This window comes from Lycorma delicatula, chromosome 5 (genome assembly GCF_047948215.1).
Source record: "Lycorma delicatula isolate Av1 chromosome 5, ASM4794821v1, whole genome shotgun sequence".
Taxonomy (NCBI): Eukaryota; Metazoa; Arthropoda; class Insecta; order Hemiptera; family Fulgoridae; genus Lycorma; species Lycorma delicatula.
In genome coordinates, this window is record NC_134459.1 from 176620791 (window position 1) to 176645786 (window position 24996).

At 29.6% G+C, this 24996-nt stretch overlaps 1 protein-coding gene across 1 annotated transcript in view; it reads right to left on the minus strand.

Annotated features, from left to right (window-relative positions):
- Positions 1-3263: 3263 nt before the first annotated feature.
- Positions 3264-24996, minus strand: part of LOC142325614 (uncharacterized) — a 169800-nt gene continuing 148067 nt past the window's right edge. The window contains exons 18-24 of the mRNA XM_075367581.1: positions 22931-23140; positions 17811-18065; positions 14888-15214; positions 13784-14045; positions 10801-10947; positions 8364-8514; positions 3264-5600 (exon numbers count right to left, since the gene is read on the minus strand). Coding sequence (XP_075223696.1) covers positions 5433-5600; positions 8364-8514; positions 10801-10947; positions 13784-14045; positions 14888-15214; positions 17811-18065; positions 22931-23140 — 1520 coding nt within the window. The 3' untranslated portion in view covers positions 3264-5432. The remainder of the gene's footprint in view (positions 5601-8363; positions 8515-10800; positions 10948-13783; positions 14046-14887; positions 15215-17810; positions 18066-22930; positions 23141-24996) is intronic.

The following is a 24996-nucleotide window of genomic DNA, read 5'->3' on the forward strand; positions in this document are numbered from 1 at the left end:
AAATTATTATTTTTTTGTTTCAGATGTATTTGTTAACATTTAACACTCATTTAACTACTTCTTTTGAAAAAATGGATATTTTCAAGACTGCTTGACAGTGAGTAAAATACGAGGGACGATCATAAAGTAAGTTGAACCCGATCTATGAAACAATTATATATTTATAAGATAAACCTACATACGTATATATGTTATTTGACTGCGTTTATTTTTTTGTTTCCATTTGTGTGTTGCTCATTCAGTTTAAATAGTGTAATGTAGCACCCAGCTCTCATCCCCTATGTGGATTTCTTTCAAAAGATGTGCACCCGCCATGGAATAATGTTGATGAAAATAAAAGAGCTGATGCAAAAAGTTGATGTTTGTGGTTGTCGGTCAACAGATGTGGCACAATTTGAGCACACATGTTGGGGTAACCAAGCTGATCGTGAATTAAATCGCATACACAATACTTTCACAGACGTTATCTTCACTGGCAATTTCTACAATTTTTCGGCGCCGGTTACTCATTATCATTTCATTCACGGTTTCCGATTAACCCATCGTGTTTTCAGTTAAGTGATCCCAAAAAAAGTGAGCTTGGGATGAAAGTTGGCACCGCGTAAGTAGTGGGGGGTTCACACTATGGCTATTTTGATCTCTCCACCCACACGCATCAGTGGGGAATTCAGGCTTACTGATGGTATCAATGGTGACCCTTGACATATGATGAACCTGTGAGGAGTGCGGGATGGACATGTGCTAAGCGAGTCTGGATCAGATAGGCTGTCCCCGGGAAGGTTAAAGCTTCAACAGATTAACACGCCGGTATTGTGGAAAAGTAGGTCGGCGTGTTTCAATGTAGCGGGAGTGATCCGGACGGATAAGCTCCTTAGATAGAAGCAAGAAAGGGTGGGCAAAGACTTTATTCATAGCACTTCAAGGTGATAGTGTTATCCTAAAACACGAAGAACACTCTCCTTGTGGATGCTAAACATATTCATGGAGGTTGGGAATGGCTATAAGGGGTGAGAGGAGGCCATCATTAAAAAAAAAAATTTATTTACGCCTATCAACCAGCTCGTCACTCACATTTGTTCTCCCGATTCCGAACATTCTGCAGGTATTTATTAATGTGGGGTATATGATATTTATTCTCATCGTATATCTCAACAATTTGCTGAGGAATTTCACAAGTGTAATTATTTGCTTACAAAAATCGGACTACCGAACGCAGTTCTGTAATCGACAAAACCTCTAGAGGACACGGCGTGTTAAACACGATAATGCATATATACTGAATGATGTACAGAACTGCTGCTGGGTGACGGTGAAAACAACAACAAAGCTAGTGCTGCATCAGAACACATTAATTTATTCCTTTCAGTATAAAAGTCTGTATGGTGTAACTCAATTTTTGACGGACGTGTTGAATCATTTACAGTAGGGATTACAATGAGGTAACGTACAGTTTTTTCAGCATCATCATATATTCTATCACATTTTTCATATTATATGATTATTACATTTTATTGGATGATACTTATATAATTTAATTAATGTAATTTATTAATTTTTGTTTTAGTCAATTAAAAAATTTTTTTTTTCAGATGGATGAGTTATCATTTATACCATCTACTTTTGTATAGTTATCTCACTTTCAAAACGTCTGGACTCTCGGTAATGTATCATATATATTATTAATTACATAGTTGTAACGTGCAGGTTTCTAGTATCGTCTGGTATTCTAACATTCTAACAGTTTATAGTTGTACGATTGCTAGGTAGATTTTATTAGATAATAGCCCTATGTTAAATTAATTTGAAAAAATGTAAAAACACACAAAGGAATGTAGAATAGCGGAAAACCAATTAAATAACAAAAAAAAACCAATAGTAAATACTACTCTTATGGGGGTATAAGTACTGTCATAAGTAGCTCATTTTATCAGTGCATGATTTAAATCTGCACTTCTATTAGATAGTATATTTTTAACTGAATTCTGCATTTGCAGATTTTGAACAATACTGTGTAATTGTTGCTTTTATATTTAATAGATATGAAATATTTATTTTTGACAAATAGTAATTTTCTTTTTATTTGATTAATAAATAGGGTTTTGTATTTTTTATCATGTTTACAATTTGTGGTGATTGATTATACCATTTTGTTTTGAATGGTGCTGCAGATGTGTTTTTTTATTAAACGATTAAAAAAATTACAACAAATATTATTTTAACATAATTCTTTTGTTCTATTATTACAGGTACGATACAGGTAATTTACTTCATAGGTTAAAGACTGCAGATTATTTTAACAGCGTTAACTTTACTTGAATATTTATCTCGGTTAATGTAATACTAACGACTCGAAGGAGGAATATTTATTTTGTAGCAGGTCCTCCTTTTTCCTGTATGTTAAACTAATTATTTTACTGTTTCATCAACAAACTTGTTTATATTTATTTTGTAAATATGTGAATATTCGGATAATAAGTATATTCATGGTATTTTAAGAAAAATATTGTGTTCGCCCAGGTAAGTCCCTCTGTAGGTAGTGCTTATTTTTATTTATATATTTTTATAGACGTGTGTTTTTTCAGGTTTTTATATGCATTTAATTCTTTTGGTTACGTTTTAATTTTATGTCGTGTTCGTATCTCACCGAGTACATTTTGATAAAAGTTATTAGAAACAGGATTTTAATTTTTTTATTGGTTATTATATTGTAGAATTAGTTGTACGAAAGGTATGTAAAACATTACTCCATCTTGAAAAGAAGTGGAAAAAAAAATTTTCTTGCATGTTTTTTGAAAAATTCCAATTCCAAATCATACAATTTACTTCTCACATTAAATAATTTTTAAAGGGATTTTCTTTAATTCTGATATTTTTGTAATATCATGTTTGCTGTCTTTAACCTTTTTGTAGAACTCTGTTCATTAATAAATATTTTCTTACTGTACTGCCTTGGTTTTGTTGTTCGGTTAGCTTTAGAAGAGCGAGTTGTAGAGTTGTTTGGTTTTTTCAGTTGTATTGTGCATGTTCTGTGTGTGTTTAGTTGAAGTGCCTGGAAAATTGTGCGTTGTTAATGATGGTTTAGTTAGCCCACGTTTAAACTATTGTAGCCACATACAGTAATGTCTTCCTACAAACAAAGCTCGTTTTTCAGAATTCCCTATTGACAGGGAAAACATATAAGTCAATGGTAATAAAATAATAATTAAAAGCAAAACTTAAAAAAATTAACAAAAATTTTATTTTATACATGGAAAATCATTACATTCAAATACACTCCTTAATCCTTCATATTTATTTACTGAATTTTAAAGTTAAAAAGGGTACTAACTAAATTACAACAAAACTTACACAGTTTTAAAGTACATATATATAAAAATTGTATGGTATATTGAAAGCTATTTTACAAAATAGTAATTTTTATATTATATTTCTCAACATATTTTTTATAAATAAAAATAAATTTATAAGAATTGAAAGATTATCATAACAGAATTATATTAGGACATTATAACTGTAAATTTTATGAAGAATAAATGGCACATGAAAAAAGATTATTTAGAAATATTATCTATAAAAATTAAAAATGGGTTTAATCCTGTTAATATATTAGAAAAAATCTTATACTTGATTTTTTTTAACAAAAATTTACTGCAATAAGGATTTTAATTATAAAATAGTTACTCTTAGAAACAAATTACACATAGATCACATTTGTGAAGAAAAAATAATTACAAACATTACAAATGGATTCTGTGAGAAAAAAATTAATTCAACTTAATTTTAATTTTCTCCAGTCATCCTTTCTATTATCAAACATAAAAAAATTTATTTGGTTTGAATATAACGCAATATTTTTGCAGTAAAACTTCATTATTATTTGGAAATACCTCAATTTTAAATCAACAATGTTACTTGGCAATAAATTTAACCCTCCCTTAAGTTGATTATTAGCTGAAACTTTAATAATTTTGAGTAATAATTTTTATTGTTGGCAATTCATTGTTTTTGATGATAACATAGGCCGGTTAAACTTTTAATAATGTTAACCGTGAATTGTTTTACAATTTCTCAGAACATTCCACTTTCTAAGTATTTAGAAAACCAATGATAATCGCTGTTAATTTTATTATTCCATTTGTATTCGCAAAAAAACAGCCTCTTTCAATATTATGGGTACATAGAGTATTAACAATACCTTTATCTCTAAAGATTATCAAGATGAACTCAATATCAGAGATATATAATAGATATAGAATTTAAGAAAAATTGAATTAGAAAAGATAAAACAAATAACAGTTTCCTAAATTAACAGTGCACCTAAACAAAAGGATCTGTATCTCAATTAATAGAATACAATTTAGTTGGTTTTTTGATACTGTCAGCAGTGACTTTGATTTGATCACAGCTTATAAACCTTAAGTGTGGCTTGTGAACAAGCCTCATGAGATCTTGGTGGGCTGTCATGTAAGTGGATAATTGTTCAGTTTTCCAGAACTTATTAAACTGAGAACGTTAATGCAATAAAATGATTTATCCTTTCACTGACTTGCTAAATGAGGAAGAAATTGCTGGAGGCCTTCCAACAGGATGCAAACGCAATGATGCATATCAATGTTTTGTTATTTACTGCATGAAGTTTTCGGGGAAAGGGTCATTTAAAGCATATCAAACCACCAAGATCTCCAGATCTTACATATTTGTTTATGAGGAACAACGATCTTTTTACAAAAATAACGTAATTGAACTTGTAAATTCACTTGTGTTTTCAGACATGTTTAGACACTTACGTGGAGGCAAATGCAGGTCATATTAAAATATATTTTGATAATATATTTTTATTTATAAGTATTGTATTCCTGTTTCTAACATTGTTTGTTTGAATGATTGTTAAAATTGGGACAGTTTCATTTGAGCCACCCATAAGAAATTGTTTCTTACTTGAATGCATTAAATTGCTTTAGAATATTATTAAAAATGAATTCAAGATTCAATGTCACTTGTCAATGTCACCATTTAAAACAGTCATAGAATATGACCTACCAAAAAAAATAAAAAATAATAAAAAACAATATTGTAATAAAATCTATTGAAAATCATTCAGGAATTTTTAACATTAAATGTAGTATTTGTAAAACAAATTCTTCAACGCTCAAGTTGAAAAAAATTTGACAGAGTGGTAATTTTACAAGTTGTCTGAAAGTTTTTGATATGTACACACTTTTCTTGCAAAGACTGACTGATAAATCCAATTGAAGGAACTTGTTTCTGAAACATGTCATTAGACACAAGCAATGAATTTAAAACTGAGGTATTATGTTTAATTTTTTTCAGTATTTAAATGATATGAAAACTATTAAAAAATTAAAAATAATAAAACAAATTGACAATAATTGTAAAAATTTAAATCAAAATAAACTTATATAAAAGTGAGATCAACTGAAACCAAGTGTACTGTCTGTTGAAGTTTCTGATATTTCTTGAAGTGCTCTAAAAACAAATGCACATTGTACCTTACATACGGTATCATTTAAAACTGATTCAGCACTGAATGAATTTGCTAACTGAAAACAGTTGGGCACTCTGCGTGACTGACAGATTGGCTGTAACAAAATAGAAAAAACAACATAAAATAAATACTATTTTTTGTTTGCAAAAAAAAAGAAATTGCATACAGTTTTAAACAAAAATGCTGCTAGAATTTTCTTCACATGTAGTCTTTTTACACAGGTTCACCTAAAAATTTTAGTTATCAAAATCAGTAGGTAATTATAAGATCTTACCTACATGCAATTTTTTAATCTTTACATAGAACCAGCAATTATGATGTTAAAAAGCAGTTTAGAAGTAACAGTGCAAGGTGAAAAGATAAAGATGCTACGATTCACTGTATAGTTATTCTAGCTCAGAGTAAAAAAGATTTAGAAGAAACGATGAATGGCATGGATCAAGTCCAGGGATAGGAAACAAATTTGTCCGATTCCCTTTTTGCTTCTTTCTTATCCTCTTCAATTATTACTGTTGCAGTTTGGTTCCTGTAATACTTAGTAAAAAATAATAGTAATATTTATAAAAAATAAATAAAAATAACTGAAATAAGATTTAAAAAAAAAGGTATGCAATATTAAAGATATTTTATTAATTATTTTAAGTGAAATATTTGAAAATATGGTTCTAGCAAAGATTAGGTTTTGTCTACACATTAATTGTAGCAATACTTTGAATCTTTCTTCTTCTCATCTGAAAGCAGACTTGTCATAAAACAATAAGAGCCCAGAAAAATACAAGATGACAAGGGTGTATAGAGTTCTTGCCAATTAAAACAAAAATCCATTCCTGAAGAAATGTCATCAATACTATCAAAAGCGAGTGTAAAGAGCCCACAATTAAGAACAGTCCTTAAAAAGATTTGTCATTATCTGAAAAGAAACAAAACACAGAAAAAAAAGCATCAATAGATATAGTCTTACTGACAAAACGTATCAAATGTTAGTCTTGGTTGCTCTAACAGACCACTTTTTTTTAAAAGCTTAATAATTTTCTTCACTCTTATATTTATAAGTTGATCTCCAAATTTTTGGTTAATTTTAGCCTCATTCTGAGGTCCATGTATAACGTATGCACTTATCTCTTATTTGTTACACATGAGTCACAGCTTCCACATATTGGTATCTATTCCCTTTCTAATATGTAAACAAAGTGTGTCTATTGAAGTCTTGGCAACTTGTTCTTGACACATCAGATCATTTCTTGTTTTAATGGAAAATGAGGTATTCTTAATGGAATTAAGTTTTGGCATACCCCACTTCCTGCTCTATTCCTTTCTTATGGCCTGTGTAACAAAGTTTTTAAAGTCATCTAGCCTATCTAAAGTAATGTTGAATTCATAGCTGTTTGCAGCTTGTTTGGCTGCTCTATCAGCTTCTTCATTTCATGAAATACCAGTGTGCCAGGTGTCCATATGATGATGCATTGTATCTTGTTGTCTTGAGATTCTTGGTTGGTTTTAAGACATCCTGAACAAGTGCATCATTTGTGAACCTATTCCTTAATGCAGTGATTGTACTTAAAGAATCAGAGCAGAGAAGCACTCCTCTCTCTCTGCTATAATGTAAAACAAAACATATAATGTAAAAGAGCTTGCTGAGTAGTGTATAATCTGCTGTGTAGACACTGGATACTTTAGATAGTCCCCAAAAGTCGCATGTGTGCATGCATGAAAAATACTAGATTTTGAAGATATTAGTTTACTCTAAAATTCTTTGTTTCACATCTCATGATCTATTCCATCCAGTGATTAAGATTCGATTCTCATTACTTAATGTTTCACTTTGTCTACTGCCTGTTGAAACAATAACACAAAAAAATTGTAGAATAATTATTATCTTTAGGTTATATTTACCCCCTAGAACTATTCATCAAAATGATAATTGCACAATAAATTATTAATAACTTCAAGTAAATACTTCTTATAGGTAGTAAACATTTTTTTTAGAAGAAATAAGTAGTTTAAATAAGATAAAAAGTTTAGAAAGGAAAGTGCGCGTGTGTGACAGCAAAACATGGACAGACAATGTGAAAAGTTAAGTAATGAGGAGTGTTAATGTGAATAGAAGCTTAATCAAAATAATTTAGAGTAAGAAAACCAACTAAGACATAATATGAGATAAAAATGATTAATTAAAATAGTGCTACAAGAATCAGTAAGAGATGCTGAAAAACAATAGAAGTTATAAATGATCTAAAAGGAAATGGGGACTATCAGGATTTTAAAAGTTTAGTTGGGAATAGAAGAGAATAGATTGACTTTGTACAAAAGATCTGCCTCAGGACAGATTACTTCTACAGCTCATATTTTTTTTTAAGTCGATCATAAATTCTTTCACAACTTTCTGATAGATTATGGTAGTGAATGGTTAAAGCCAATAATGAATTTTCAAAACAACTGATAAACTGGATTTTTCATTCATGACCGTAGCATGCATCTCATAATGTAGCCGCAGACAAGAATTAAAACATATTTAGATGTTGGCAGATTTTATTATGCTAACTGTAAAACAAACATTAAAGACAGTAATAAAATAGCATCGCTTCATCAATCTTCACAATAGAGAAGTAGTATCATCACCTTTCATCCAGAAGGTTCTGAGTTCATACAGCGATCAGAGTTGGATATTTTTATAGAAAGTTCATTTCTCACTGATATCATATGAAAAATGAAGATATTATAATCGGAAGTCAATCTGTAGTAATAAAGAGTAAATAAATAATGCTGTTTTAAAAATGAACAAAATAATAACCATATCTTGCTTACTCGTATGACAGCTTAAAATAATAGTGGTAATGATAGAAAATAGATCTCTTACCCCTTCCTTAGTGCAAGTACATGTTATGCATGGTGAAATGTGTTCGGTGGCACCCATATCAATTGTATTAGTTCCTACTGCACAAGATGCTCTATCGCGCCACAAAGTTAAATCAATATTTGGTATTGCACTGCAAGGTACCCGTGGATTCCTGAAAAAGTAGTAGAAATATATTGAAAACTGTTTATTTAAACAAATTTAAATCAAAATTGTCAGTAATTTGAAAAGTTATTGACCTTAATGTATGGATTAATATAATACAACTCTTACAAAATATTGCCTTATAAATCAATTTGATAAAATTATAGGAAGACAGTTGTTTTAAGAATTACTTTCTACTATTTTGATTAATTTGATTAATTGTATTATTATTTCAAAAAATTCTTAAAATGTACTAAGTATAATAGAATCTCTCTCCATTATACTTCTTGTTAATAGTATATAAACTTTATATTTTACAGTGTTATCTTATTTTTTATCATAACATTTTTGACAAATAATTGCCTTCCTCAGGAGTATGTCTTGAATTTAATTGAAATAATACAAATAAATTATGTAAGAGTTTACTTCTTGTTGTGAAAATTTGAAAAAATGAATATTTTTGCTATCTTTAAAAACCAATTTCCCTTCTGAATGGAGGCATTGTACTCGATGCATAAGCCCCTCAATGCATAGCCACTCCTTTCAATAGAAAGGGGTTCATTAATATGTTTTTTCATACTCTCACAGTTTGTTTTTTTATTGTTATATTTGTAAATTATTTGAGTGGTAATTGGTATTATATGAACCACCGGGGGTTGGTCTAGTGGTGAATGCGTCTTCGCAAATCAGTTGATTTCAAAGTCGAGAGTTCTAAGGTTCAAGTCCTAGTAAAAGCAGTTTTATACGGATTTGAATACTAGATTGTGGATACCGGTGTCCTTGATGGTTGGGTTTCAATTAACCACGCATCTCAAAAATGGTCAACCTGAGACTGTACAAGACTACACTTCATTTACATTCATTCATACCATCCCCTGAAGTATTACCTGATGGTGCTTTCAAAGGCTAAACAGAAAAAAAAGTGGTATTATAAGAAATGTTATTCACTCTATTGCTAATTCCTGTGATGAATAGAATGAAGATGAATTGGATAAGGCTTTATAATCACCTGTACTTTGGTGGATTTAGCGTAGTGGTACGCAACCGTCTATTTTGCTCATTAAAGTATTGAAGTAGAAAACAAGAAACCACATCATTCCTCAGTTTCCTTAATAAACAATATGAATTGCTCATTGTTATTGAGAATGTCATTATTAGTCTCTCCTAGTAAGGAGAGTGCTGTGTAGCATTGACTCTAGTAAATTTCTTGTTTAGTCTGACAACTCATATGCAGAGCTTACAAACAAAACAGGTTTGATGTGAAAACAACCACATTTCTGCTATTGTATTTATATAATCTCATTTTTTAATCTTATAATAATAAACTGCACCTGTAAAACTGATTCTATAACATAAAACTCACAGTTCAAAAATAACTGTGTCCTTAAAAATTACTAGTTTGGCCTTAATAACTTTTAAAAGTTGGAATTTGTACCAAATTGCTGTTTCAATAGATTAGAAATTAAACTAGGATGATATAAATTAATAATTTTTATTACTGAAATAACTAATAGTTGTAATTTGTAGCAATTGTTTATAGTTATTTATGAAAGCAGCAGTCATTAGTTATTTAGAGCAGTTATTCTAAGCAGTTGTAATTTATGAAGCACAAACAAAATGTAAAAAAACCCACCGGCTTGGTCTAGTGGTGAATGCATCTTCCCAAATCAGCTGATTTGGAAGTCGAGAGTTCCAGTGTTCAAGTCCTAGTAAAGTCAGTTATTTGTTACACTGATTTGAATACTACATCGTGGGTACCGGTGTTCTTTGGTGGTTGGGTTTCAATTAACCACATATTTCAGGAATGGTCGAACTGAGAATGTACAAGACTACACTTCATTTACACTCATGCATATCATCCTCATTCATCCTCTGAAGTATTATCTGAAAGCTAATTACCAGAGGCTAAACAGGAAAAAGAAAGAAGATAAAATGTAAAAGAAGTATTTGTAAATAGATTGAACCAAGAAACAAAGTCTACTTACTACACGACTCTAATGAATTAGTAACTGAATAATGAAAAGTACTCTTGTGAAGTAGGTTAAAGGTGCACTTCATCATAAAAAAGTTACTAGCCGAGTCCAACAAGGCTAACTGAAATGGAAAATGTTATGGATATACTAGCAGTGAGGTAGCAGCAACTCAAATAATGTTAATTTATAACTTAAACAAAAAATAAAGAATGCGGTTTTACATATAGCATTCAAATTTCTATTGCATGTTATTATTATTTATTAATGGCTAATGATAATAGCAGTTGACATTATACAAAAAAAAATTAATCATTTCAACTTACATGAATGGATCTTGAAGATCAAGTGCAGCTCTTTGTATGGCGACCACATTGTCTAAACCACTGCATATTATTCTTGATATTGTAATTTTTCTTATTTCGACAAGCTGAGCCGTTGTAAATCTTAGCAGTGGATCAGCAGTTTCATACCTGATAATAATGAAAACATAAACAAATGAATAAACTGTTATATAACTACTATTATGTTAATTTTAAATAAATTGATAATGGCAAAAATAAGGGGTTTGAAAATTCTTTCACAGTTATCCTTGGACTAATAAGTTTTATTTCTCCTTAATAAAAATTGACCATTTTAATTTTTAAAAAAAACATTATTATAGAAATGTTACGTAATTTAAGTCTGTAAAAATAAAAAATAATATAAAAGTCATTTCATAATTCTATGAAGTATTCTCCAGCATTAGAAATAAACTAAATTATGTTTTCAATGAAACATTTATGAATATTTAAACTGTACATTTTTTAAATTCTTGTTTTATGGTAGTGAAAGTCAGGATTTACACATTTATGCATTTGAACTGTCTGGATCAAATGACTGTAGTCAGTATCTTTGTTAAGAATATCTGAATAATGGGTCTTAGAAAGAAGCACACTATGTAACGCAGCAAGACCAAGTTTGGATTCGATCAAATAATTAGATAATTTCAGTAATCCTCTTATGATTTGATGAATTGAATTTTTTAAAGCAGTAATTTTAAACCAAAAAATGTTGTGATATGAGACTTCCTCTATAATGAGACTTACAAGTATCAAACTATCAATACTCAAAACTTTTAGACATAAAAAAAATCCATAAAAACTTCAATTCTAATGGAAAAGAATATGTAACAATTTAAAATCTTAATTTTTATAACTAATTTCAGCAATCAAATGTAGATTTCTAAGGAATTTTAAGCTAATTTTAAGATAATAGCTTTATAGTTAATTTTACTTGACTCTTAATTAGTTTTACAATCTTATATAGTTAATTGGTTAATAACACTCCATAAAAAAGTAAATTTCATAATGATACTAGTTTATATTTTGGATCTAAAATGCAAAATTATGTACCAATTAATTTCATTTATTTTGTGTTATTTATTTACTTTGTGAAAATATATCTCATTGGCCCTTAAATGTTATATATTTTATTAATATATTTATTATATTAAATATATATTTATTAAGATTTTTTCTGAAAATAATCACTTTGTAATCCATTCGTCTTTGCCAGCATATATATATATATATATATATATATATATATATATATATATATATATATAAACACTCACATATGCATGTATATATAACAGTAAAGTATGAAATGGAAAAAAGAAAAAAAGTAAAAAATGAAAAAGAATATCAAAAAATTCAGTTTTTATTGGGGTATATAACTGGCAATAATAGATGAAGTAAATAAGTTGAGGTTAAAAAATAGATTCCTATTCACTTTTTATCTTTAACACAACTTCCATCACTAAATTTACTAAGTCTGGATGTCTTAATGTTTGGTCATTTGTTTGTAAGTTTATAGTTCATCTCGTTAGAAAATTCTGCCAATTTCTCTTTCTCCAATTTGTCCTAAGATCCCTCATTTCAAATTTCACTTGCATACCTAATTTCTAACATCTTATAGCACAATTCATAGGCCTATATTCCTTTCCTTTATATTTTTTCTATTGTCCGTGTTTCACTATTATAAATATTGCACTTCACGCAAATATTTAATAAAGTATCTTTCATATATTTAGATCCTAAATTTTTTAGCTTGAACCAATCTGCTTTTGACCATTGCTTAGTAAAATGACTATCTAAATAACAAACTTTTATCAAGTTTTAAAGATTCCATATCTTATTTAATATCTCATGATCTTCTTTTTTTCTATATCTCATTATCTTTGTTTTACTTTTATTTATTTTCTAACTGAATTTCACTCCTAACAAATACTACATGTCATTCATAATTTCTTGTTACTCATTTGTTTGGTTTTTGCCAAAAGAAAAATGTCTCATTGAATCTTAATATTTTTGTCCTTGGATTGTTATTCTGATTTAAAATGTTTCCTTCAATTTTTGTATAGTTTTTCTACATATAAGTTGAAAAACAATGGAGACTGTCTATATCCTTGTTTCAATCAAAACATAATATTATAAAACCATAATCAAAACAAAAGAGGTTATGTCCTTTTATTCAGAAAATTACTTCCTATTCAGTAGTGTATGAGAATCAGGCTGGCTGTGGCGTTCAATATTTGTTCTTGTGTAAAACATCAAGCTGTTGAATGAATCTATAATTTAAAATATGTGTTTTCTGCATTAAAAAAAGAAATGCAGCATTTTGTTCATTTTTTTTTAATGTGACAGTAAATTTATATCATCTTACATTTGTATTGAAAATTTTAGAGGTTCTACACAGTATTTGAGTTAAAGAATGCAGAAAATCGTTCAGGGTAGCAACATGTATTTTAGAACTTAATAAAGAATATTCATTAAAAGTGCAGTTGTAGTAGTAAGGAAGTAGGAATATGGATCTTTATGAAGCAAAAAAAAAGGATTTTGAAGCTAAAATTCCATTATGATAATTCGTGCTACTAAGTACACTTTTTATCCTATGTCAATCAGTCTCTGAACACAAAATTCTTAGCTAGATGTATGTGACCATTAATATGTAGTAAATGATTATAAAATAAATATTAAAAAAGAAGTCAATAAGATAATTTATAAGGAAATATTATTTGCCTGTATAGTTACCAGTATCAAAATCAAGGCCAGGAATAGTTTATAAATAAGAAACAGATTAATTTTTTACAAAATGACCTTTTAATGTCTATGTAACAGATGAACTGATCCACATAAATCAAATAGTCTTCATAAAGTTTACTGTCATTCCTTATGTAAGCAATTTTAATTGTATGTTGAAAACATTGAAAATCTATTAATTTCTAATAAATTAAGTCGCATAAAAATTTTTTCAATGTCTTACCAAAATCGATCGCAAGAACGAACTCTCCTGAACTGGTGACCAACAATGCAGGCAAATGTCGGACCAAGAACACCGCCTGGTAAAGGAGTCTCACTCATCCCTCCAGGAAATAGATCTATATCATCGACATGGTCATACACAGATGACAGTGCTTCTATTTGGTCTAATGGGATCTCACGGAAAAGATCTTTAAAATCTTTAGCTTGTGTCATGTTACATGCTTTTCTGTAGAAATTGTAACCTCTGACACCATGATCTCGTGCTAGAATCATACAATAATAATAAAATAATTTAAAAAAAAAGATGATGAAATAAGTCGTATAAAATTATTATGATTAAATAAAACATAATGTTTTGTGTGATTTGATCCTGTGTATGTCAATTCAACTGAGTTATGGCACCCAATGTAGACTCATAATACAATCCTCATAATGTATTACTCATGTGTAATACAATTATTCATCAGTTATACTAAAAGTGATAGATTATGAAACAAAAAAAAATGTACAAGATAATGGACTGAGGTGTTCTTTAATGGAAAACTTGTTCTTGATTAGAGAAAACTGAAAAAATGTACCATCAATCCCTTTTTCAAGACATACATTCAAAGTGTTAAATAATTATGTAAATGCTTGTTCGAGGTTATAAATAAAAAAAATAAAATTCAGGGAGCTTGCTTCTAATATCGTTTGGAATGTATATAACATATAAAACATAACATATGTAACATAAATATGTAAACATATAAAAACGTATAAACATATGTAAACATAAACATATGTACATAACATATAAAAGGATTTTTTCTGCATTCTCCTTTCTTCTTGTTCTTAAAAGCTTGTGTAGTGTCATGTAGCAAGAATGGATATGAAGTTAGGCCTATAGCAGGCTGGTTTTAAATTGCTCTCTCTGTACATCATCCACTGAATAATTATACATTCTGTATAGTTTGTAGAGGGATTAAAATTCTTCTTTGAAATAATAGACAGGAGAAATGCTGGGTTTGGGGGGAAATCATTTGGATGCCCTGAATTGACTGATCCTCGCACACTGAAGGATTTTTAAAAGATTTTTTTTAAGTATAAATTAATATAACTGTCATACCTCTTTGAATATTTAAAGAAATAAGATCCATTCCAGAGAAAGGTACAGATTTTCGTTCAAATAGATGATTTGTAACTTCTTCAGTTATAAATTGATCCAGTGTCTCCATAGGGGTGTCGACTAATCCCAATATGATTTCATCGATTATACCAGGTGTGTAAAGTATATCAGGATTAAAAAAGTGATCCTTGAGCTGAACTGGTGGTTCAAGTGGCCTGTACAAAGCATCGACTCTACGAAAAATAGGTCGCAACAAGCTGTGACCAAAACGAAAAGCAGCTGCAGAAAATTCATTTAGAACTGTTGCATCACATTTTGGATCGTATCCTAAACAGAAAAAAATTAATTTTTATTAAAGTAGATCAACCAATTTTCTTAAAATCTACGTTTTATTATTTTATGACATATTAAACTAATGGTATCTACTTTCTTTTTTTTTTTTAACTAAACTTTACAAATAGACTTTATAAAAGAATACAGATAATATCTTAAGAAGCTATTGAGATAATTACAAAAATTAGGATTCTTTTTTGAAATATATGACCTATTATTTGAGATCTACTTTTAGGGATATATGCTTTTATAGCTAAAGTAAAACTTACAATTCCCACCAATCGCAAATATGAATGATAATTCTAAAACACACAATGCAGTAGATTGAAATTAAATTTTGACTTGACCAGTCATCATTTGTTTTGAGAACTGCATCACAGATAATTTGTAAAGAAAGAACTGTATGTTTATTTTACTTATCTAATCATGACTAAACGTTTTATGTATGTTACAATCTAAAACTGTAATAACCATTAATTATAAGATTCTGCCGAGAATGCAGAAGACAGAATATTACAAATAACTGAAAGGCAAAGGTTATGTAATTGCCTCAGATAAAGGTATTAATTGAAAACTACTAGTTTTATATCAGATTTAACAAAAGTAATCATAAATATTGTATAATACAAGCAAGTAACAGTTAAAAAAGCCTTTTACATAAATAAAGTAGATATTAGAATTATTCTAAACCTGAAATCTAACTAATGAAAATAAACTATTTGTCTTAGCAACATGATGCACATGACTAGCCTCCGGCAATCTGCAATTTTGTAACATACTCATTTGTCATTGCATTCGGTACTGGTGAAACAGTGGTCAGTGAAACAGGGATTCTATCACTGTTGTTCCTGCCAACTGTAAAATCCACGTCAAGATTTGTTTTTGCGAGTGGAACAGTATTTTGTGTTATTGCCAAAATTCACTGAAGAAACTTGTAGAATATCTTTTGATATTGCTTGAAAAATTTTAAAAAGGCATTACTGACAAGAAAGATGACTGGTGTTTTGGGATCGGATGAAATTTTGCTTGTGCAGAATTCATGGGACCACAATAATTCAGAATTTTATTTTGAAACACTAAAAAGATTTGGATGTCAATCCAAAATAAATGCTCAATACAATAACGGTTTTGTTTTATTGCATGACAATGCACAGTACTCTACAGTTTATACAAAGATTTTATTTAAGTTTGAGTTCAAGCAGCTGTTCAAGGTGTTTCTCCTATCCCCTTATTCCTCATATCATGCACTGTATGACTACTATTTTTTTATTCCACTTCAAAGAAAAAAGTGCATGAAATTGAAATTACATGTATTACCTTAAAGAAAAGTTAAACCATTTTTCCACAGTTCTGGTCATTTTTTTCTGACTTTCAGCTTTGTCAAAATTAACTTTTAATAATGCTGGCTCACTTTTGTGCCATCTGGAAATTATTCTTGCTGAATTAAACCTTCATACCAAAAAGTCCAATGACCACAGCTTTGAATTTGGACTTCTTTGACAGGATTTTTTCATTCTTAGTTCGGCAGTGTTTTCAGCGCATTGACTATCATTTCATCTTAGAACAAACTGGAAGATCTCCACAAGTAATAACTTAAAAATTTGGGGTTGGCATCAAGCTGCTGTAGCATGTCATTGTAAATTTCCTTGCAGCGTTTTGTTTGCTGTGGTAAGAGAATCCTAGATACTACCTCTTTTTCTTGTTGAGATCTTAATGCAAACTTTTTTCAGTCGGTGCCTTTTTCAAATTCAAAGCTTCAGCTACATTCAGATGCTGAATCAGTGGTCTTTTCAAACAATCTGGTTAATTTTTTTTTGTTCTTGAAACAGAAGATGATTCAGGTCTTGGACATCACTTTTGTGATGTCCTTCACTAAATCTGTTGTGCCATTCAAACAAACACACATGTACACAATGTATGCAATTTTCCCTGCGAGTCTCGCCAAACATTTGAAAACATTTTTTTGGTGTTTTGTCCAATTTTACTAAAAGTTTCAAATTGAGGCTTTGTAACTTAGCATTATTTTGGTAAACTTCACAAAATACAATGTAAAAAGTTCACAACCAAGTGAATAGCTCATGTTTTTGATTGTTTGTTATGCAGGTTCAGTCCTGCATCCAAACTCTCTGCCAAAGAGCTCACAATCAGTTCGCAACACTCTTAAGAGTTGGAAACATAGCTTCATAGGCACACCTTGCATCTAGTACAAAAGCTGAGATATACTGTCAACAACTTAATAAATTGCAATGAAATATATGATTGCATTATTATTTTTACATACATCTAATTTTCAGTTATAACACATTATGAGAAATAACAAAAAAACGAAAGCTGTGAAGTGGATAACTGGTAAATATGAGCTTAGTTGTGCCCATAATTAAAAAAAAAAAATATTTAAAACAATTGCATCACTCTGAAAAATGTACAACCAGCACAGGCACAGTAATAATATACAAATACTTAATTGATTTGAGTGTTATTTTCTGTCCTTCCTAGCACTGTCACTCTAACTTTTGTAGTTGATGCATTTCACTGTACTACCATTCTGAAAACTACTTTTAGCACGCTCTCTAAAAAGAAATATAATTACCTGTAAAATATCCTTCGTTTTGTAATGTCAATCCATGTTGGCGTATCCCTTCCAAACCAAATATCCGAGGTAAAAATTCATTAAAAATAAGATGTTGATAGATAGCACCCATTATCCGTCTTGTTTCTAAATATAAAGTTTCATCATTCCAATGTGGATTAATAGTAGATAATGTCGATGCAATACGATTATGTTCACGTAATAAAACTGTATGCAGTGATCCCAAACTAGGCTGTTCACTTGCTCTGGCATCTCCTGCAAATTTCAAGAGATATAGTATAATGGATAACAAATTAAAAAAAGCTTTTAAATACAAATTTAAAAAAATCAGATGTTTTAAACAGCTACTTTTACATCTGAATGCAAATAAAAATGAAGAAACAAAACTTGTACTTATTAAAGTAAAAATTGATATAGAATCATTCCTAAAAACATTATAAAATATTTTTCAAATTCAGTAATTATGACTAGATTGGAATAATATACTCAACTCTATAAACAATAAAATCAAAACAATAAAAACAATCTTTCGTAATAATTTTCATCAATTTTAATGTTTTAAATAATCAATTCTGAAAGAATCAACCTACAAAATGGAACCATCAAACGGCTTTCTCTGTTTGTAATGATGTTTACCATGCAAAGGTTGAAAATATAACTTGTCTTAATTTTTATGGAATTGGGATCGTGATATGCAGTAGTATATTTTGTTCAAAGAAGAATGCAACTGGAAAACAACTTTTCTTCTTTGTTTCTGTAGTACACCAGTACAGCTTGTTATTTTTGACCATGTCCGGGCCAACATTAAAACCGATTTGTGACTACATCAATTCTCTTATGTCCACTGTTATTATGTCCTTATTATCTGTTATATAATACATCATTATGTCAAGAAATACTTTATTTATTTTATAATAGTCATTTATTTAGTTCAAAAACTAACAAATAATTATCAAATGAATCTTTACATCTAGTATTTCCTTGTGACGGGATCTCTTGAATGAAAAGGTAGTAACAATTCGATTATTGAAATATCTCGAGATATCTTGAATTACCAACTGCATCATTCAAATGATATTCTCGTTTGGAATACACTACTAATGTTGGTGAATACTACTAATTTTATGAATGATTAGTAAATTTTACTACAACTTTTAATCCTTCACTCGCTCGGATTTGGGAGATGAATAGGCCGAATACTAACTAATACTAATACTAATAGGAATATGAATGATGAGAGAATCTCAACTACTACTTTTTATTTTTGCTCAAGTGATTATTTTAACACATAATTACTAATTACGGCAATGAGACATATTTATTTCCTAATGTCATTTTTCACTACTTCATTTAATATGCTATCACCAATCCTATTATTAAGTTGGAAAAATTATATATTTAAATTCATACTCACCGTAAACTCTGTTACTAACTCTATGTTATCAATTCCAGGTCTTAGGAATTAACAGATTGCCACACTATTATCATTCCACTTTCTCTTTTATTAATTACACAAAAGATGTTACTTAAATAAAATTCATTCGATTTTCAACCGATGATGTAGATTGGAAATCAATAGCTACTATTTTAATGATACATTTATCAATCACAGTTTTTTCTGCTATAGATAATTCATTGTCATAACGTCCAAATAAACTAGTTTTATAGGCAAAGCTATCTTTACCTTATTAAATCAAATTTTATTACCTGGTGTTTTGGCTAATGATGTAGAAGGAACAGGATCTGCTATACTGGTTCTGTGCGGTGGTGAGGTTGATTAATCAATGAAGTAGAAGTTTCAGAAGCATTTCCTCTTTCATTATTATTATTATTATTATTATTATTATTATTATTACCTAACTCTTAATTTAACTGTAAAGGATATTTCTGTTTTAAGTGCTCTTTTTTAAGTTAGTAGTATTGCAAAAAAATTTTAAACGTTTTTTGCAAGTTTTACAAGAAACACTTTTTTTGTCTTCATTTTTAGTAAAAAATGTCCAAATGATTGACGATTTCCAACTGGTTTAATAATTCTACTCTATAAATACAACTAAATTTGAAAGTTTGTAAATGGTGAATTATAAACGAAAAATAATGAAACTCAATAAAATCAAAGTGTAACAAAATGGTCTCTAAATGAGTAAATTCTATTAAGTAATACCTATGATACTAAAATAAATGAAAAATTCTGTAAACTGAATCCAAAAACTAAAGAAACAAAACTCAAAAATGCAATTATTTAACACTGACTGAAACGGTAACAAATAACGTCATACAAATTAAGGCAAGATTTATAAACAAAAAACAGATATCAAAATATTACTGACTGAGCTAGAATGAGATAATAATTCAAATAAAACCGCTGCATTTGGAGAAAATAATTTTTAGGGAGGGATTAATTATGGTGCCAGTAACCAGTCAGTAGACTGTCATAAATTATGAAATGATCCATTAGTAACAGCTACTAAAGTGTATTAGTCAAACTAATATTATTCAATGTTTGTACTTATGAAAAAAAAAACTAATATTCATATTTTGAATGAATCATTCGATTACTAATATCTTGATTATTAAAATCATTCGATTTTGTCCATCACTACATGTCAGTGTTAACATGATATCAGCTGTTTTGTAACCGTCTGTTTATTATTTTGTTTAGTTAAAGCAAGCCTTTTTTTCCAAAAGCCATTGATTATCAAAAGAGAGAGATATTATATATACCACACAGTAGTTCAAAAAAATAAAATTTTATTTAGCCAATAAAAAATAAATTATATAAATATTAAATATACGGTGACAATGGATTGTCACCGTGGCACTTTCTGCACAGCAATCTGGTGGCCATAGATCATCACTGTGGCACTCTCTTATTTAACTGTGGGTTAAATAATATGAATGCTCATAATCTTCAATTATTAAACAAACACATAAAAGTTCTGTTTATTGTACATTCTTTTACTATCAAGTAATAAGTTCTACTTTATAAAACTGTAGATGAAGCTTATTATGATTTACATCCAAAAATTTATTAAACTGGCAAGAAGAAGACAAATGAAATACTGATTTTGGCAAGGTAGTTTACTGATCACACTTCTAATAAAATTAGAGACATTTAATAAAAATTTGAAAGAAATGCTATTGTTTTGAATGAGACCAACTTCATCATCCTACAAGAATTTACCATGCAATAAGACATCAAAAATTTTCATACTGCAACCAACTGAACTATTATCATTTTCACTGATGAGAATGAATAGTATCCATATTTAGTAAAGTTATACATACTTGAGAAATATATATAATATAATTTAGTATTAAAAAAAAAAGACCAGAAGATTTTATGTAAGGAAATATTACATAGTGAAACTAGTACTTCACTGTTACTAGAGTTATTCGCTTATTAAATTATTAGATACACATGTAAAGAATATCTGAGAGGTCATAAAAATTGATGGTGGACTCAGCCAATCTGATAAGCAACTTCAAACCCTTCTTATACTGCTAAGTCAGTGTGGTACATTCAAACAGATTGGGTGGTAACACTGCTGAGTTTTATCTATCTATTGATATCTGTTTAATGACACACATGCACATGGCACACACGACCATTATGATTCATATTAATATAGATTTCTGCTAAAGAATCACAACATTCAACAGTTTAATATAACTTCACTAAATGAGCCTAGGAAAGTAATTTTTTATAATAACACAGAGGATGATATCAAGTTTATATAGGCAAAACTGTTATACAGCATTTGAAGAAATGCATATTTTTCATTGCTATACCCAAAGAAAGGAAAAAATCTGTGGCATTATGTTTTTTGGGGGACTGCATAAAGAACATTATGCTAGAGTATTCTATCCTAGTTGATGATCTAGATCGGTGTGTGAAAAGATAGTGGAAATGTTACTATATTCACTCCAAAAATTATACATAAAAATATACATTAAAAATTATAAGGTTGTGTAGTCCACTGAAAATTTAAAATTTTTATTTAATTTTAAGAACATTGATTTCTAAGGTCCGTTAGCCATTAATAAATGACAAGAACATGAAGTGAAACTATGCCCATTATTGTTTAATTTTAGTAATTTATTAAATGTAGATTTAGTAGTTGTATTTTATCCTAAGTGTGCACTCAAGATAAACTTTTAAGATGATTTTCTCTGCCATATTTCAGGTGTTTCTGAGCCAACAGGTTGTGAGGAATTGTCTAACTCGGTTGGTGAACAAAGAAAATATTATTTATCATGAGAAATACAAAGTGCAATGAATGCATAAAACCTAATGCGGTTTTGATTAAATTGATTTGCATGTTGAAAGTTGCCGAGATAACTAATGTTATTTTTTTTGGTTTGGGGATAGCTGTATCACTTTTTATTTAATAACTAACGGATGAACCTGTAACTTAACACAGGGTTACCAGACTAGAATCTGTTAATTAGAACCTAACAACAGAATGGTGCCTGGGGATAGCACTTTGTAATTAATGCTAAAATGTAGTTTGAGGCCTCGAACTATCAACCTCCTGCACAAGAAGACCTTGTGCCACTCTAACACACACTTGATGGGTAGTTTATATATAACAACACAATAAGAGATTTCATATTAGTCACAACAAGCACTCCTACTGGATAAAAAACTAAGGATTCACTCTACCTTAACAGATCTTGGTATTAACATAGATGGGTCCCTTGACCTACATGCACAGAAATTGAAACGGGGAAGAAAGTATCAGTCTGAAATGGTTAGTGGAAAAGGATAAATTATCTACCTATGGAGAAACACTAGCAGAAGTGAAGACACACAGTCCAGCCAAGAGATTGGCTAAGGTCCCTCTGCCCACTGACCCTTGGAAGATCAGACCATTTTTAGCCTGGAGAAGAACAGAGAATTAATTTTTTGAATTAAGCATTAATCAGTTCAATATAAACAGCAACAAAAGCTGCCTGTACATATTAAACAGCCACCCGATAATATTTTCACTACTAGGCTTCTTTAAGGACCCTTGTACATACCCAGAATTGTATGGAAGTGTATATATCTAACTGATGTTCACTGTTCAGTTAGTCTTATGAAATAAAAATCAATAACTAAAAGTATGCTATTAAGTTACCTGCTCTAAAGCAAACTTTAGAAGGTGATCTACACTCTGGATGGGCAATGATTTGCGGCAGAAGTGGTTTACCTTTACCAGATGGATGTCTGGTATAATTCAGTTTGCCACTCGATAGAGTACGCAGTATTTTAGCTTCACAAACATCAGAACCATACACAAATGACATATCAAGGTACGCAGTTAACTGATTTGTCTGCTCTCTTGGACCTAAAAATAATAACTAAAGATTACTTACTTAGAATACAGAAATTATAACAATTATTTATTTTTGTAAAAGAATTAAAGAAATAATTTACATGATTAATTTATTACTGTTATTGATTAGCTATTAAATTACAAATAACAGAGATAATACACTATTTATGAAAAAGAAATAAGCTACTGATGATGTGGGACTACAAAAAGATTCTAGAAACCATACAAATAGTAAAAAAAGATTTTATTTTATTATGAGTTTCGTTGATTTTTAAAATCATATTTGCTGCTAGTTTTTATATACAGTTAGCCTGCATACAAACACAACATACTTGACTTACTCCTACTACACTGAATTTTTTTCAAAAATAGGTTTTATACAAACACAACACAGTTAAAGTATAATATCAGAACATATAGAAAGCTATTTTAAAATAACACTTAAGTGTGACATCACATTACCATCCTTCATAATGTTGACAAAGGGGCTGAAACTGAAAATATATTCAAGAAGCACATTTCCATATACTTAGATAATTGTTACATTTGTTTTCTAAAAAATAAACAGTATGGTTTAGTGTTATTACAATAACCTTGTTTATTTCTTAAATCAAAATCTGCAACTTGGATAAAATTCAATTGCTATATAAACTGGCTCAATAAAACTAAAACCATAACTGATACTGCTAAATAAAGTTCTGATTTTATACTGGTACTGGTAATTTTTGAGTATAATTATCAATTAAATTTTATATTTCATAAATAATTTTATACTGATATGTTCCCAAAATATTTTCTTTATTTAACATTGAACGTGCTATTCATTAATGTTAACTAGTCCCAGTTACATAAGTGAGTAGGTTTTAAACATAATTATATTTCTCTTAGTTTTTTGTTTTAAACAAGTAGAATGATGATTAAAGTAAGTCCAAACAATATTAATTTTGAATTTGTGATAATTGAAACAATTTGAATTAATAGGTTCAATTATTACATACTTGTTTATTTTTTTTGTGAGTAGATAGTGGTAATTATTAAGTGATGATGCATAATAAATCAGTATCAGTGTAGACAAACTATGAATAGCATTTATTATTAAATAGTTAAAAATAGTTTCCTTAGATCATCATCTGGTGTTCTGCTGGCAGTAGGTCCGTACACAATTGTTATCTCCACATTCCAGCCCCAAACCTTCTTCTTTGCCTCCTTATAGTTTCCAATTTTCACCTCATCTATTAACTTCATCCTTTATTTATTCATTTCCTTTCTCCTTCTACTGCTGACCCTTCAATGTACCTGTCAAGATTTCACTTCTTCTACCACATATCCTAACCCGTTTTACTTTCTTAGTGTACTTCCCTCAAAAGTACTCTTTCTATTTAATCCTTTTCATTACTTCCTCATTCCTCACTTTAAGTGTCTATCCTACTTTCTGTATCCTCCTCTACATTAACATCTCAAGAACCTCAGTCTTTCTCCCTCTTCCTCATCATCTATGCTTATCTTCTATCCCGACAGGTACTCTTATTTTTTAAGACTTTGGGGGTTGGCATCCCCATGGTCCTATTCCCACTATACCCAGAGCTGCAGAACACTTCACACTATACACATACCCTACACCAAGAATACTACACAAATTACAACATATACCCTTACACAACTACACAACAACATCCTACACTATTTTTTCTTACACTTACACTCGGTAGTGTTGCAACACCTTATGAAACACAATCGTAACCCAAGGTGGAAACTATCGTGCCGATGGGTGGATACTCTATGTAGTGAGTTTCGAATGATGTCCTCTGGGCACGTGGACAAACCCAGTTGTATCTAACTCTAGCTCCAGTAGGCTTGCGTTGTGCTGG